The 16,985-nt window shown below is 48.8% G+C and overlaps 4 protein-coding genes across 4 annotated transcripts; 2 read left to right on the top strand and 2 right to left on the bottom strand.

The window, feature by feature from the left end:
- Nucleotides 1–3,137: 3,137 nt before the first annotated feature.
- F5B22DRAFT_624975 (phospholipase/carboxylesterase) lies at nt 3,138–4,836 on the bottom strand. The gene has a single exon (XM_047976152.1). The coding sequence runs from the start codon at nt 4,455–4,457 to the stop codon at nt 3,531–3,533; it is 927 nt and encodes a 308-aa protein (XP_047826407.1). The 5' UTR covers nt 4,458–4,836; the 3' UTR covers nt 3,138–3,530.
- Nucleotides 4,579–5,809, top strand: F5B22DRAFT_639397 (kinase-like protein; the record flags this gene model as incomplete). The annotated part of the gene is made up of 5 exons (XM_047977711.1): nt 4,579–4,624; nt 5,154–5,226; nt 5,279–5,463; nt 5,497–5,656; nt 5,740–5,809. 5 exons carry the CDS (start codon nt 4,579–4,581, stop codon nt 5,807–5,809), a joined length of 534 nt encoding a protein of 177 aa, XP_047826406.1.
- A 1,477-nt stretch (nt 5,810–7,286) lies between these two features.
- F5B22DRAFT_475263 (raptor N-terminal caspase like domain-containing protein) lies at nt 7,287–12,511 on the top strand. Its single transcript, XM_047972191.1, has 3 exons — nt 7,287–8,032; nt 8,228–11,835; nt 11,887–12,511. The coding sequence occupies exons 1-3, from the start codon at nt 7,442–7,444 to the stop codon at nt 12,110–12,112; spliced, it is 4,425 nt and encodes a 1,474-aa protein (XP_047826405.1). The 5' UTR covers nt 7,287–7,441; the 3' UTR covers nt 12,113–12,511.
- A 399-nt stretch (nt 12,512–12,910) lies between these two features.
- Nucleotides 12,911–16,516, bottom strand: F5B22DRAFT_650989 (uncharacterized protein; the record flags this gene model as incomplete). The annotated part of the gene is made up of 3 exons (XM_047979398.1): nt 12,911–15,121; nt 15,278–15,995; nt 16,050–16,516. The coding sequence occupies 3 exons, from the start codon at nt 16,514–16,516 to the stop codon at nt 12,911–12,913; spliced, it is 3,396 nt and encodes a 1,131-aa protein (XP_047826404.1).
- Nucleotides 16,517–16,985: the final 469 nt, after the last annotated feature.

The following is a 16,985-nucleotide window of genomic DNA, read 5'->3' as shown; positions in this document are numbered from 1 at the left end:
CATCCAAGGAGTGTAAGCTACCCGTTGGCGTAGATCGCGAATGTTTCTCGTCCCTTGCTATGCGCCCTGCCGGACTCTGAACACCTGTTGGGGGAGGACCATCTCGGCTTGCTACATTTCTATCCTGGTTCTTCTTTGACTTGAAAAGGAAAGCCATGTCGGAGCCAAAGCTGCGTCCCTAAGAAAGGACTGCAGCGCGTTCGAGGTCAAGCTTAGTACCTATCTTTGTAAGAGCAATGATGGTATCGACGACGTAACAGACCAATTCGAGTACGGATGATAGCACAATGCACGTAGTAGAGACTGATGAAACACCAATGGGAACTGGAAACTGGAGTGGCTGGTTCAACAACGGCGAGGTTGGCGTTCGAACTAGGAGCCGAAGGCCCGAACACGGCACCTATGTCTTTGACCAAAGTTTGGAGAACGGAGTCCGAGCTCAAGTTAATCCTCTGATTATCGGTTCCAGCGTCGAACACCCCAAGCTAGACACCGCCGCACCGGATTGAATAGTCGCAATTACAGAACCGAGCGATATTAGGATAAAAGAGCATGGACAGATCCGAGGAGCGCGGTAGTTGTTTGCTGTACAATAAAAGACACGGCGATTGGTGCATACTCCGGACCCGACCTGGATAAGTTGTCTAGAATTAGCAGTGCAGCCGTCGTTACTGTTCGGAACCAAAAGCGACTGGATGTAGTGTATCTGTTCCTGAGCCGATCACATCAACTCGTATCGGAGGGAGTCGCTGGACGGCAGAAACAAAAGGGAAAAAAGGGCAGGCTGGGTGGGAGGATCGTGGAGGATTGAGAAAGTAAGGGGAAGAGGCCGGCGACGAGGTTGGTCGGGGATTGCGACAAATTTCCCAAAATTCAGCAGCAACTGCCAGGCCAGGCAGGGTTGGGGGGGTGGTTTGGAGGGCGTCGGAGGGCGCAGTGATAGAGTTGGCTGGTACCTTTTGGCCGCCAAACCGTGCTCCAGCGCACTTGTTAGTGTAACGTCCGGTGGTGCTCTGTCGCCCAAAGCAGCCATCGCACATTGAAAAGACACCGCGGCACAGCGTGTGCTACATGAGTCTACCTGTGCCTACCTGTGTCTAAGTACCTGTTCTAGCGTCCCTAGCCAGGTCCCCTAGGCAGGTACTAGCCTGCAATCTGGCGCCGCCTCCACTACGTACTACCTATGTATGTACCTAGGTAACTACTCTAATCATAGCACCCTCGACACCTACAGTACTGTGATACCTGGACCTACCATATCTAGGTACCTAAGTTAGGTACGTGTAGTATGCCGCCTCCAGTAGGTCAGTAGGCTCGGTAGGTACCATGTACATACAGCATGATGGGTTCGACTGAAAGTTTTCATCATTCCCATTTCCAATTGTCGGGGGCCGGGAGTCAGGGGTGATTTCCCCATCTAAATATGGAGCAGGTAGGTATTGCAGAGGCCATCCCGCTAACTCGAAGGACGGAAGACCGTGATTGGCTCGAGGATAGTCGAGGCTGCCACGAAAGTGGTTAGTGCGTAAATTTCATCCGTGTACATCCATCCATGTACACCTATATTACCTTTCTACTATGCAGCAATGCAGGTATATTGAAAGGCAGGGAAGAAGAATAAGTATGAAAAGAGAGATGGAATCGAGTCGGAGATCTTGAACGGATATCATTATCGGCTTCACATATATCACGCCATTTATCATAGTAGGTATCCTCCCCCCCTTCTCCATTCCCCATCGATGGCTGCTACCTACGTGATCAAGCCAGCGTCACCAACATGGAACTACCTACGTCTAATTACAGTACCTATACTATGTACGTACTATATGCAAGTACTAAGTATGTATGTAAGTACTAGGTAGTAATTCGAACACACTTAGAATGTACGACGACCTTCTTAGTACGAGGCTAAGGTCGTTAGACGTATATAATTACTTAAACTCGAAGCGCATTGAGTGGAGGGTAGGCAGGTATTAGTACCTCAGAGTATGCAAGGGAACATCGGTTTCTGATAGTTCGATGACCATGGTTGTGACAACTCCTCTCATGCTTTCATGTATGTAATTCTACATAGTATCTGCGTATACCTGGGTGGGAGACAACATCAAAGGGTCAGGGACACCTAGATCTCCGATGATTTACGACAAACTTGTTTCAATCCCGTGGCCAGAGCGCCGCTGCATGGGCTGTAACAGTCAAGTAACCCGGTGATTCGTTGTTCACTTCTGTTGCATTGAAGGACCTAGAGAGCGTCCATTGAGAACAATACCGGTAATGAAGTGTGACCAGGACGCATGAAATCACCGGGGGGTTGTTTGCCGAAAGACAGTTGGAGGCTTACCTACGAAGTACTTCTCTTGCAAGACTGTGCACGCCGGCCAACGCACTCGGGTGGGTATGCTCATGACTTGGTAAGTAACTGAACGGAATACATATAATCCGTAATAATAGCATATTTCGAAGTCAACTAACCTTTAGCTCGAATATTTAAAAGCCCGTCAAATCTCTTATCCTCTGCGATTCCTTGAGTGATTCGCTTTGTGTCTTACTTATGGTAGCGATCATGGATACCTCGGATACCTAGACCTTAACTAGCTCGACTAGGTAGCTAGTGAGAGGTACAACAGGCAGAATTAATTAAAACAACATGCTAGTGTAGCCTACCTACTACTAGGGTCAAGACTTCTTTCTTCCCGTAGACTTCCGAATCCAGACGATCGCTACTTAAGTAGACTTACCGTAGGCGAGGTAGGATGAAATTGTATGTAGGTACATGTAGATACGTGCCGTCGAAGCCTTCAGGGTCTGCACAGCTTATACCTGGTAGGCACGGACAGGCAGTAGAGAGGTATGGAGTACAGTACCTAGTCCACGACTACTATGGCATGTCGGTAGTCATGACTTTACCTAAACAGGTCGTCTGAAACGCGGGAGATTATCTGCACGTGGATGATGCTTTCCTTCCTATTCCTACCCTAGCAGTGCCCTAGCCATTTACAGTAGGCAGGATCTGGCAGCATATATTGGCTTACGACAAATTGGGCTTAGCACAAATGCCGCTTTTGCTCAGGCTCGGCTCGCCCCATTGTCAGTCATGTGACTAGGAGCTACATTTTAGTATACAGAGCGAAACGATCCTTAGATATTATATACTTGATATTGGAGCAACCTCTCGCGATGGATGTCTTGTATCCTACACCGTCGCAAGAACAATATATCTGCTTGTCTCCTCCCTCAACTTTGTGGCGATTTATCTATGGGGCCAAGAACCACAGTTATCGAGGTTGTCGAGGTTTGGATGGCCTTTGAAAGCAATGTGTTGCAGCTCAAGATGGGGTCTATGGGCAACTGTTGATTAATATATTCCGCCAGGAAGTCTAGAAAAGAGTGGTTTGAAAGTCACTTGGTAGCTCACGTATGTATACTCAGAGGATACCTGTTGAGCCGTGTCCATGCAAGTTGCTCTAGGCTCCATTCCATCTCGTTTCCAATAAGTGAAAAGAAAGAACGAAAAAAAAAAAAAGCCCCCATCACAGCTTCACCATCTCCCACCCCACACGATTACGAATGAACTGCACAATGTCATCAATCTCATCAGGAATTTTATACCAATGACCCAACCCAGGATATAACTTCCAATCAACGTTGTACCCAGCAGCACGCATAGTACGGGCGGCGTTTTCACCGTGTACATATGGTTTCTTCTCGTCCACATCACCGTGGCCGAGGAAAATTGGGGTCGATGACGCTGTCTGTAGCTGTTCTACAGTGGTGTCCCGAGGCGTGTCAATACAGAGAAGATCTTTTTCAAAGTTTAGAGCTCTCAGTGCCGGGTCTTCGGGCTGGCCATCTTGGTCCGATGTCGCGAATGGGTTATCGTCATCCATGCCGTCATCCGATCCATGTTCCTTATTGATTGCATCTTCAATATCTTGTTGAAAAGGCAAATACCCACACATACCGAAGTAGCCTCCAAGTGGGTATTCAAGGGTCAGAAGGACAGAGAGGGACATCGCACAGCCCTGGCTTAGTCCGCCGAGAATGATGTTCGTCGGAGGCACTCCCGCCACTTCTATCTCTTGACGAAGAAGCTCCCGAATTACGACTGCCGACTCCGCCAACCCTTGCAGCTGCGTTTCCTTGCGGTAGGAAGGATCCGGGAGACGGGCAATGTCGAACCATTGAGTAAGTTTACTTCTGCCAAAGGCACTAGAACGCCGGAGCTTAGCAGTCGGAAATATGAAGCGAGCGCCTGGTAGCAATTCAGGTAACGTTTCACCAGCGGACGTTTTTCCTGTCTCCAGGAGTTCTTGGCCGAATTTCTGGCCATTCGAGCTCAGACCATGAAGTAGAATGATGGTGTGGGAGTGTTTGCCTGTAGGCTCGACGATGTATGTCGACTGGTAGCGCCGCGCTACCTCCCCAGAAGCTGACGGTGGCTTAGTGTCCATTTCCATGGCTTACTTTTGGGTCCGTACTTCGGCCAAAGTCGTCGGTTGTCTTTCGCCGTTAGTTTTATAATTCGCTTGTCGTATCACGTTGATATATGGTAGTTGTTAGCAGGACGCAGGCGCCACCATGAGGAACATACTGGGCATCGCTGCATGCTTACTTAAGCACATGGGTAGGTACACTCCAAAAATGTGAGGCACTCTACAAAGTTTTGGTAAAGTTGAAATGATGGGCATAGTCTTTTCCTACGTTACAAGGGGAAAGGTCAAAGGGTCGAAAATTCGTATGAAGCGAAGGGTACCCTTTAAATCCTTCAGGAATGCACGTCCCACATGTTCCGCGTTTGGGTAATTATAGGTAGGTAGCCAATATAATATTATTTCAACAGAACTCGTGTGTTCAACTCTTTACACTTGCAGAAAGGCATACTGACCCAATTGACCTTGCTGTATTACTTAACCCCCCAGGTGGTAAGGACCTACCTAGATACCCAGCAGGTATATACTTAGGTAGTCTAATACCCCAGGAAACTGAGCAGGACAACTATCCCCTAATCTGCACTTCTAGTTTGTGGAAGCGTGTGCGTACCTCCTCTACACCTTCTTTCTCTTTTCAAGCAAATGAACAACTCGAACATCAATATGCCGAGGCAATATCAAAAGATCTTGCCAACGCCTAACGATTTGGTGAATTCACTCCAGTCTACAAGGTTGATTTAAAGACTGTCGTAAAGTCTAGTAAAGATATTCGCCTTTCAGAAGCTGAACCCATGAGGTTCATTCGCAAAAACGCTAGCATTCCAATACCCGAAGTCTAATGCCTACAGAGATGAGGAATCTAGTCACACTCGCATCATAATAGAATTCATTAAAGGTGTCGAACTAGATGAAGCGTGGGATACATATTCGGCCACGGAGAAGGAGTCGGTGATCGCACAATTACGGGTTTACATGGAAGAGCTTAGTCAACTTAAAGGAACCTTCATCGGATCAATTGACGCCTCCTGGTGCGGTGATCAGCGTGGAGACTAGGGGCCGTTCCAAGTCGAAGATGATTTCAATGCTAGCATTGTCAAGGCCCTAAAGGAGGGCAAAACACATGCTCACGTGGATGTCAAGCTTACCTGCGACATCTTTCTCGAGATCATGAAAGGACACAAGATCGGCTTCACGCATAACGACTTTGCCCCTAGAAACATACTTATGTAGGGATCGACTGGGAGCTTGCAGGTTATTATTCCGACTATTGGGAATACTGCAAGGCAATGAAACGACCAGACTGGCAAAGTGGCTGGATCCAAGAGAGGGCATTGGATAAGATATTGCAACCCCGGTTGATAGAATTGTCGGTTATGTGAAATACATCTGAGATCATCTGGTAGCTGGTAAGAAATATTGGTGATCGTCTTGACGTTTGTCAGGCTTGTGCTAATATCGTCGAGTTGTTGCGCATCCCACCTTCCGTTCCCCGAGAATGCCGTCCAAGACGCGGTATTACCAGACCTACTGCAAAGGCCACGACAAATCACTAAGTCGGCCACCCCTCTAGCTACCTGTGACAAATGCTCACACGGAGAGCTTGAAACTGATCTACTCTAGTGATGATCTAGTGTAGACCTTTGGCCTATCCAATGGGGAGACGGCTCCCGCCAGGCTGTTGGCTGCAAGCGGTGGAATTCGCACAAATCCTTTCATCCATCTGTGGTAGGGACGGCCCTCTCCTCCTAATAACATGCGTAACGGAGACACTGGCTGGAATAGATGCGTGATATCTGGCCCACATAGGCAATATGGCTATGCCGCCCAGACTGTGGAAGCATCTGTACTGATCTTATGATTGTCATCCAAGAACCGACATGGCCTTCACCTTTTCACTAATGAGAGAATAATCACATCAGATATCGATCACGGTTCCGGCTTAGACGCCGATGATGTTTATGCTCAAAGACATAATATAATGAGAGAGTTCTTCCATTACACGAAGGCCAAGAGTGTAATGAGCTGATGAATATAACGAGACGATGAGTTTTTACATCGACTTGAAATTTTCAGCTAGTACTCAACTTATCCTACTATTCCTTGAAGACTTCTTGTTATATAAGTGTATTTTTTTTACAACCGACTTCCCAAGGTAAATAGACGAATGCACATCAGGTGATGTGTGTACATTTGTAAGATGTGATGTCACCTGACGGACATTGAAGTTTCGGTACGTAATTAGCACATATACCGTACCTAAATACATACTTCGTATGGTGCAGGTGAGCGCGGAACACAAGTATAGATACATCGTCACCATTATGGTCAGCCAACGTGTTTTCCACGACGCCTATTGGGGAGTTTACAGTAGGCAAGCAGGAAGGGCCCACTTCAACTTGAACTCTTGGCTTGCTTGCCTAAGTCCTAGGTACCTACCTAGGTACTTACTTCGTAGAAGTTAGACGCCCGCCAGCTCTGGGGTACCTAATCTCCCTGGTCTGGTCGAGGTACTCTCTCTCCCTGCAGTGCAACTCACGTCGACGTCCTGAGACCCTGACGCCACTCCAAGCCTACACAAACATACTACAGCTTGCCTTCTCGCCTGTTAGAGCGCCTAGCACCCGGGCCCCGTGAGATTCTAGACCACCTGCCCTGGTGCCATACCTCGCATACCTTGCTCAGTGATACCGCAGATAGGTAGGTAAGATCTGGTTGGAAATCTTGGTTTCTGTGTCTCAGACCAGGCCAAATCATAACGTCCGTTAGGGCGGGTTTACCAGACGACACACCGACTCAGCTCACTCAGCCTGACCGGCCTGTCTCGGAACCCCTCAGGCAAACGCCTCTCTCTTCTTCGTTCTAATGCTTTTTCTCTCTCCCTAGCTATTACCATCGTGGCCCTATGCGACTGAATCTCGCCTAAGGGTAGCTTGCTACCCTCGTCACCTCCGTCGGCTGCTGCTAAAGCACGTCGCGCTTGCAATAGCCCGCGACCGCAGCCATTATTCACCATGACCGCCATCACAGCGCATCACTATCACCAGAGCGCATATCCCCCACAGCAGCAGCAGCACGCGCCAGGTACTTCATCGTCATCTCGCCAGCCAGCTAGAACGTCGCCGCATTACGCCGCCGAAAACACCGCTCACAACTCCACGACACAATCTCCGAATCACACCACCACCTTACGATCCACGCGCAACAGCCCTAACCCAGCCCCGAGCTCAGCTATGCCTTCGCGATCGGGCACCAACGGCGTTCCTACCGCTGAGCGTGGGGATCCCCATCCTGCTCCCTCTCTGAAGAAAAGGGAAACTGAACCAATAAACGGTCAAACAAACAGTACCGCAGACAGCAGCGATTCTGACCCTAGAACTATCGAACGTCATCATAATTTTAAAAAATTATCCATAATAACATCCCAGGATGACGGCTCGGACCGGTCACAGCGTCCCAAGCCACCCTTGGTACGATCCAAGAGCGACTATGCTGTACGGCGTGACGACCAGGAGCCTGTTGAGGGTCAGGTCCACGAATGGGGCGCACGCCATGGGTTCGAAGATCACTATCAGTCGGAAGACATTATATCGCAACTAGCGAACGTGAGTGAATTTTCTCTCAACAATGAGGGAATTGTTTTCAGCTGTCGTGGGCTTGGTGTAGCCAACCTCCGCTTTCCTGTTTGATATGGCCCGATTCGTCTGAGTGTGCCACAAACCCCTCTCCCTTTCCTTCAACGACCCATATGAAAAGGTTACTTAGTTGAAAGCCTAACATTCTACTAACTCATGTCATAGAACTGGTATATGTATTTCACCGACAAGCGCCACGAAACGACTGGGCAGCCCAAGACGCCAAACTACGAGATTGAGGACTGGCGCATGAGGGATCGCTTGAAGACCGTCTCAGCTGCTATCGCGGTGTGTCTTAACATAGGAGTTGAGCCACCCGATCAGCTGAAGACCAACCCAGGCGCGAAACTCGAGGCGTGGCAAGATCCTTTTGTGCCTCCAGCTACTAAAGCTTTAGAGAGCATAGGAAAGGCTTTACAGGCTCAGTATGAAAACATCTCCGTCCGCACGCGATACAAGCAATACCTCGATCCTTCTGTTGAAGAGACGAAGAAATTTTGTATGTCCCTTCGAAAAAACGCGAAGGACGAGCGAGTGTTGTTACATTACAACGGCCATGGTGTTCCAAAGCCTACAGCGTCGGGCGAGATTTGGGTTTTTAATAAAAATTACACACAGTATATCCCGATATCATTGTATGATCTTCAGCACTGGTTGCAATCTCCCACAGTCTATGTCTGGGATTGTTCAGAAGCAGGCAACATTCTTAATAACTACCACCGTTTCGTGGAGAAACATCAAGAAGAGGAAGAAGCGACTGCAGCCGCCGACCCAAATTATGAAAAGGTCAAGTACGATTCGTATCTTCACCTAGCAGCCTGCTCCGTCAAAGAGAACCTTCCGACGAACCCTCTGCTACCCGCCGATCTATTCACCGCTTGTCTTACAACGCCGATAGAGATGGCATTATGGTTCTTCGTGTTACAGAATCCCCTCAAGACGAATCTGACGCCAGAGCGCGCCAAGAAGTTACCCGGTCGGCTGCAAGAACGTAGGACACCTCTCGGAGAGCTCAACTGGATCTTCACTGCGATTACAGACACTATTGCATGGACGTCCCTGCCTCGGCAGCTCTTCCGTAAATTCTTCCGGCAGGATCTCATGGTAGCGGCTCTCTTCAGGAATTTTATTCTGGCTCAAAGGATCATGATGGTCTATGGATGTCATCCTCAGTCGTATCCCGCACTCCCCGATACGCATCAGCATCCTCTGTGGGAAAGTTGGGATCTGGCGGTTGATTTGGCTCTGGCCCAATTACCAATGCTCGAGAAGAAGGAGAGCGAAGCCATCGAATACGAATACCAGAGTTCAACTTTCTTCGCTGAGCAGCTCACTGCATTTGAAGTATACCTCGGCCGAGGCGACGCCCTTCTGCAGAAACCCCCGGATCAGCTTCCTGTTGTTTTGCAAGTGTTGCTTAGCCAGCAACATAGAGTTCGTGCTCTCATCCTGCTCGGTAGGTTCCTAGATCTCGGCCCCTGGGCAGTCCAGCTTGCTTTAAGTATCGGCATCTTCCCGTACGTTCTTAAGCTCTTACAATCAGCCGCGTCGGAGCTGAAACCAGTCATGGTCTTCATCTGGACACGAGTTCTTGCTGTCGACATAAGCTGTCAACCAGATCTCATCAAAGACAGTGGTTACAATTACTTCGCTGCCATACTTAAGCCGTCTGAAGGTCTCCCAGTCGCTAACAGCGATGAACACAAGGCAATGTGCGCTTTCGTACTTGCAATGCTTTGCAAAGGTTACAAGCCTGGTCAAGTTGTCTGCAACCAGACCGATGTCATGACATACTGTTTGGCCCACCTTAACAATGATGAGAACGTTCTGCTTCGGCAATGGGCTTGTCTCTGTATCAGCCAGTTGTGGCTTGATCTTCCCGATGCAAAGTGGAGAGGTATTAGAGAAAATGCCCCCACGAAGCTTTCAACTCTGACTAAGGACACCTGTCCCGAAGTTAGGGCGGCGGTTGTCCATGCAATGACGACATTCTTAGGTATACCTGATCTCACTGACGAAGTAGCCCGAATTGAAGAATCCATCGCTTGGACGTTACTTGAGATGGCCAACGATGGAAGCCCGCTTGTGCGAAAAGAACTATTAGTGTTCTTATCTAATTTCGTACTTCGATACGAGAACAAGTTCATTGTTGCGGCTTTCGAGCAGTTGCTAGAAGAAAAAGAGTATAATAAGCCTTCTGCGCAAAATGCGCGAGATGCCCAGCTCCTTGGAGACCGAGATGACAGTGGCTTCATTAAAGCTCCTGCTCAGAGCCTGTCTTTCAATACAGTCTTTGCAGCTTGTTGGAAGCACATCCTTGTTTTAAATGTTGACCCTCATCCTGAGGTCCAGCGCGATGCAACTATAATCATGGATTATGTGCACAATGCGCTACTGACCTCATCTATTGGTGCTCAAGCTCAGGTGTTAGCTGATGACATCCGCAAAAGCGCCCAGAGGTCTCGAGGTCACAAGAAGCAGTTGTCCACATCCCGAAATAGTATGGTTGGTGGACCAACTTCGTACATGACTCAATCTGAGTCCTCTCCTGGGCTACTTAAACGAACTGCCAGCCTTTTCTTACAGCTACCAAGTATCTGGGGCACTGATGACAAGGCTAATACCTCATCTCCTCTGCCATCTCCCGATCTCACTCGAAATCTGTCTCAAAAGCTCCGGTATCCCGCTGATTGGAAAGCGCCACCAGAGCAGAACGACCAAGCATATATTCCAGCTCATTACCATGTAGCGGAGGAACCAGTATCTGGCAATTTTAAGCCACGCAAGCTGCACGAAATACCTTCACTGCCCCTGAATAGTACTTTCTTAGACTGGTCCATCGAGTATTTCCGCGAACCACAGATGAAGCCTAGTGAGGCTGAGGAACCTGGAAGCACGGAGTACAACGAACGCCTTTGGAGACGGTCCCGCAATGAGGCGATACTAAGAGAAACGCAACCTCAGAAACCTTACGCCGGAGAACATAGGTGGGGCAATCAGCTTTGTATCATGAATAATGGTGCTCAACCCACGAAAATGACGTTTCACCAGTTTGAGGACCACCTTGCTGTTGCCGATGACAGTAATACTGTCTACGTGTGGGATTGGAAGAAGCAACAGAAGCTACACCGCTTTTCCAACGGCAACCCGGAAGGTTCAAAAATCAGCGACATGAAATTTATCAATGAGGATGACACCGCGTTTCTAATGACAGGGTCATCCGATGGCGTGTTACGGATCTACCGAAACTACGATTCTTCAAAGAATATTGAGCTTGCATCTGCCTGGCGGGCACTGACCCATATGGTCCCAAGCAATGTTAATTCCGGCATGGTCTTTGACTGGCAACAAGTAACTGGAAGGGTTCTCGTTGCCGGAGATGTCCGTGTCATACGTGTTTGGGCTGCAGCATCGGAGACGTGTGTGACGGATATTCCTGCTCGGTCAGGGTCATGTGTCACCTCACTGACATCAGATCAAATGACTGGCAACATCTTCGTGGCTGGCTTTGGTGATGGAGCCGTGAGGGTGTTTGATACGCGTTTACGGCCCCAGGAATCGATGGTCAAGAAATGGAAAGATCATTCCGACATGCAGTGGATACGAAGTGTACATATGCAGCGTGGTGGCCAACGAGAGCTTCTTTCTGCCAGCCGTAACGGGAAAGTAAAGCTCTGGGATATTCGAATGGACAACCCTCTTCGTGTTATCGAAGCGTCACGTGATACGATTCGAACCGCCAGTACACATGAACACCTCCCCGTTTTCTCCGTGTAAGTGATATATATATTATCGAATTACAAATCGTTACTAACCCCTTATAGCGGTACCTCTGCCCATACAGTCAAGGTATTTAATCTTGAAGGCCGTGAGCTTTCCCGGATGGAGCCCTATTCAAGTTTCCTACAGCAGAACCGCAGTTCTCCTATCGCTGCCACGGCCTTCCACCCCCACCGTATGATCTTAGGATGCGCTGCTCGAGGCGATCATCACATCAATCTCTTCACCTGTGCCAGCGAGAAGCCAGAAACGATCCTGAATTCGCTATAGGATTAGGATGTGGCCCCATTAACACCTATGCTACAGAACTTCAGCCAGGAGCAAAGTGGGAATCTCCATGGCTATTTACAAGATGAACCAACAGTGTTCTCATAATGATAATAATTTGCATGTATCAATCGATCAGATTTACCAAGGTCGGTCGTATCCAATTCGAAATAGGCGTTGGAGGATTGACTCTATCGGCTACCGGGATAGAGGTTATACTCTCGGCGTTAAACCCTGTTTTATTTTCCCACTATATCCCGCGGTGGATTAATTTCATGTATAGGACTGCTTTATAAGCTATGAGAACTTATTGTTACACAGATAATCGACTGGCCGTTCTGCGCGAATCGATCTCTTATCTAGGTTTGTCAAGCGGAGACGAAAATGTCTCTACGCTCCGGCGGAAACAGGTTGCCGGGGGAAAGGAGACATAGAGGCGGAGGATAATGATGATGTCGTCTTATTGTACTAGTAGGCTTCCATCTCTACAATTAGCTCAGCTGCGTGGAAGTGAGGGCTTATCGGATAAAGGAATGCGATGAATTCAAGAAGTCAAATCAGAATAATATGGCCTAAATTTCTCGATACTTAGCTTCAAGTAAGGGCATCAATCACAGCATCAAGCTTTGAAGATGGCTCAGGACGTTTCTTGATCGGGTTATATATCCTATCTAATACTATCCTATGCTCTAGTCGCTTTGATTAATATTCCCTATTGTTTTCTTTCGACTTCTTCCTTCTCGCTACTTATTCATTATCCCATGATAAAACTCAATATCACCAGACGCTACTCGACCGCTATTAATCTCGTGCAATACCCTTTCCCTTATCAACCTTACGAACCTTACGAGGTAGCTCAGCCTCATCCTCTTCGTCGATACTTATGTTTTCATCGGGGGTTTCGCGCGGCCGGGTTCTTGACGGGATTCCTGCCGCTGCCCCCATTGCGGATGACTCGCCGCTTTCCTCGCGCGGGTCCGCGTCGTGGAATGCGACGTCCTTCATCATTTCCGTTCCCCCATCGTCCTGTGGTTCCTGATCCTCGCGCATGTCGCTGTCGCGTGGGAGGCCGTCAGTCTCTTCGTCGTCCTCGTCGTCCTCGATTGCCTCTTCGTCCGGGTCCCTGAATTCCCTACGCAACCGGCGCATCCAGTTTTTCTTGATCTCCCTTTTCCTCATATCTTCTTTGTCCTTCGGCCATGAGCGCTTAGGTTTCTTCTTTTCAGTTTTGGGCTCCCGTTCTGGTCTCATCGGGGTGATTTGAGGTTCGTCGTCATCGTCGTCATCTGGTCCATGGCGGTTGGATGGGCCGACTTTGGATCCTTGGTCAGGAAAGTGGACTACATTGATTAATGCTACGGATCTGCCCCGAGACAGGAAAAGCGATTGTTTTGCTGCCTCCAACCGAATCTGTTGCATCCATTCATTGTCGGCCGCCCAGCGTTCTTTAACGAGGTGGACTGTTTTTACGACTTCATTTTCGGATGCCGGATCTTGTTCTGCGGCTTTACTGTCGGGCGCTAAAGGCTTCTCATCGAAGTGAACTTCTTCTGTAGCTCCATTGTCGGGCACAGAACCTTTCTCGTCGGATCGAACTTCTTCTGCGGTTTCACTGTCGGCACATGAACGTTTTTCATCTAACCGAACACTTTGTGGTATTTTATTGTCGGCTACTTCACCTTTCTCATCGGGTTGAGGTTTTTCTGCGGTTTTACTCTCGGCCCCTGAATGTTTTTCATCTAAATGAACACTTTCTAGTATTTTATTGTCGGCTACTTGGCCTTTCTCATCGGGTTGAGGTTTTTCTGTGGTTTCACTGTCGGTTACCAACCCCTTTTCACCGGACTGGCTACTTTCTGCGGTCTCATTATTGACTGCCAAAATGTTTTCGTTGAAGCAGACCTCTTCTACGGTCTCACTGTTGGCCGCCAAACCTTTGTCATCAGGTTGAACTTTTTCTATAGTTTTACTGTCGGCTGCCAAACGTTTTTCCAGCTGAGCCTTCGTTATAGGCTTACTGACGGCCGGCGAGCCATTTAGATTGAAGCGAACTTTTTTATTATGTTTACGTTTGGGCGACGGCCGCACATCGGGCGATGCATCGGACGGCGCATCAGACGCCGGAGCGGGGGGCGCATTGGGCGACGCATCCCACAAAGCATCGTTGACGTCCTGCCATATCGTCTTCAAAATAGTATTCAAACTATCGAGGGCCTTATCAAGGCATGGCTTCTGTTCTAGGTGGCTTTTCCCTATGCCTCTTCTATCCATGGAGCTTGTTTTCGCCGAAGCATTTAAATATGTAGTATCTCCAGGAGAGTTATCATCAGAGGGTTTGTTCTCCCATTGCTGCTCGACGTCAACTGCTTGCACTTTGCGTGTCATGAGCGCATGAAGCTGGTCGATGGCATCTTCAAAATCGGGAAACGTCTCCTCCATTGTCTTGCGGGCCTCCCGGAGGAGCTTGCTCTCGTTGTTCACATGTCGTGACAATCCCTGTGTACGTTCCATTTCTTTGATCTGTCTCTCGCGTTCCAACAGTCTTGCTTCCACTTCGTCGTGTATCGCGATATAAAGGTTTATTCGGTTCTCGATTTCCTTGAGGCTTAACAGGCTTAGTTCCTCCGCAGGTGCCTGATCTTCAAGTACCTGGTCTTCAAGCGCCTGGTCTTCAAGCGCCTGGTCCTCAGGTGCCACTGCCGACGGTTTGTCATCTTCAGATGTTTTGGATGGAGACTTCTTATCTTTGGAGTCTTCGTCTGCCTTGTCTGTATGAGCCCCGTCTTTAGCTGCACCACCGCCAGCTGCACCGTCATCAGGTGCATTATCATCATCATCATCATCATCATTATCATCATCATTATGAGGTGTACCGTCTTCAGATGCTGATGGTGTAGATTCCTCTTCGTCTTCAACTTTCCAAGATATATTGCCCTCGTCTTTAGGTGTCTCGTGTTCTACTGCCGATGGTGTAGGTGACTCCTCATCTTCAGAGTCCTCGCCCAAATATCCCTAATGCTGACGAGACCAGCTTAGAAGCGGGGCGAGTTGCTCCTGAGGCAGCCTGTTCTGTAAGTTCCAGGAGCGTATCAAGCGCTCTCTTCCTTCCATCCACACTTCGTTAAGCTTTGCGACAAATTCATTACTATAGTCTTTCCTGAGCCTCACAAATGTATAATTTCGCATTCCAGGTCCAGCTGTTGCCCCGCGAATCCAATCGCGTGACCGCGGCATGGAACGCGTCAGATGCCGTCTCGCGAGTGACAGCTGCGGCGGGAAACGTTTGGTCGCCCGATCAGCCTCAAGATTTAATGACACGACTGAGAACAGGATGGGTGTGTAGGACGGTTTATTGGCCCAATGTGGTTTATGATGCACCGAGCTTGGACAGCGGGGATAGAAGACTTCCCTCCGGATCATCGGCCGTGTCGCCGCTAGTTTCCTGGCCATGGCTGGACCATAAAAACGGGATGGGGATAGTAAAGATGGCCTTACTAACGTACCTTTTTCCCTACCGAGGGTAACGGTGCTGGTTTCGCTATTGTTGGTACTTCCGCTCGAGTCATCACCTTGAAGTTCCAGCTCAGACACCATTTTCGCGTATACCGTCTTGAGCCTTTCCATGAAATCATCCATAATTTGAGGCTTGATTGAACAGCGGATGTCGTCGCGCAAATGTTCACGCAAACTGGACATTGCACAAAACAGCTTGTCCAACTGTTGAGCTGCAGATAGATCTTCAGGTTCTTGATCTTCAGGCTGTTCTGCGGGTATATCTGCGAGTTGATTTGAGTCCTTATTGGGCGCAGAGGAGCCTTTGAAAAGGTCCTTTACATGGCCATGTCCGCTTATCCAGAGAGGCGAGGAGAGTGGGAATGGTGGGACACTCGTGTCCAGTCTGCTCTGTGGCCAAGGTCGGTCACCCCTCTCAAAGTCCTACTTTGAGCTGCTCCACTGTAGAGAGGGATTGGGGTAAGAGAATTTTGAGATGGGACGAGGAAAAGTTAGAGGTTGAGGGATGTCAGCTCGCCATTTCATTTTCCCCAGCTCCCGGTCGGGGTTGGGCAGACGTGTACCGTCCGAAACCGATCGTCCGACATGTTCCTCATAATTCCAGTTGAGCGGGTAGTTGAACCCGGCTCTATAAACGATGTCGCGGGTGTGATTCAACACGGCGGGAGAAGGACCGTTAGGATATCCCAATGTCAAATAGGTTGGTCCCCCCCGAGGCACCGGTTCATAGTTGCGGTGCGCTTTGCGTTGAGCCTCGAGCAATACATCGCCGGGTGGCTGCGTAAGGCACCACGTTTTGGAGCCAAACTCATTGTGCTGGTGGTCATCTTTCTTTCTATTTTCATTCTCACCTGTTGTTGTCTCTATTAGGTCCTGCAGCAACGATCCGAACATTTTGGATGCACTCGTGTTTGAGATTCTTATGGAACAGTAGCAAGGGCTGATTGGATATTGCTAGCACTCTCGTAGTAAGTACGTGTCTTGTATTCATAATCTCCAGAAGCTAGCTCGCTAAAATGCTTACCAGACTAGAAGTGATCCGGGGGAGTGATGGGGTTGCACGAGCGATTGACACGGCGAGTGTGACTTAATAGGTCTATATGAACTAGTCAGTTCCAAACTATACTTCGAAATTTGAGCAAGAATGGCATAAGGAGATTGGTCGTATTTCTGTAGGGCACATCGGGCTGTCTTCGGCCAGGAAGAGATTCTGAGATAATGAATTCGAAGGGCTCTCTTGGTAAGCCAACGGGTTGCAAGATATATTGCTATATTCCATCTTACCTTCTTCTCAAGCACCACCAGATGGCTACTTACACATTCAGACGGTGCTTCACGGAAAGAGCGCACCTGCGTCATCTGA

This window comes from Xylaria bambusicola (assembly GCF_022495145.1).
Source record: "Xylaria bambusicola strain CBS 139988 unplaced genomic scaffold F5B22scaffold_61, whole genome shotgun sequence".
Lineage (NCBI taxonomy): Eukaryota > Fungi > Ascomycota > Sordariomycetes > Xylariales > Xylariaceae > Xylaria > Xylaria bambusicola.
Note: the sequence above shows the minus strand (reverse complement) of the source record. Positions and strands in the feature narration are given on the sequence as shown.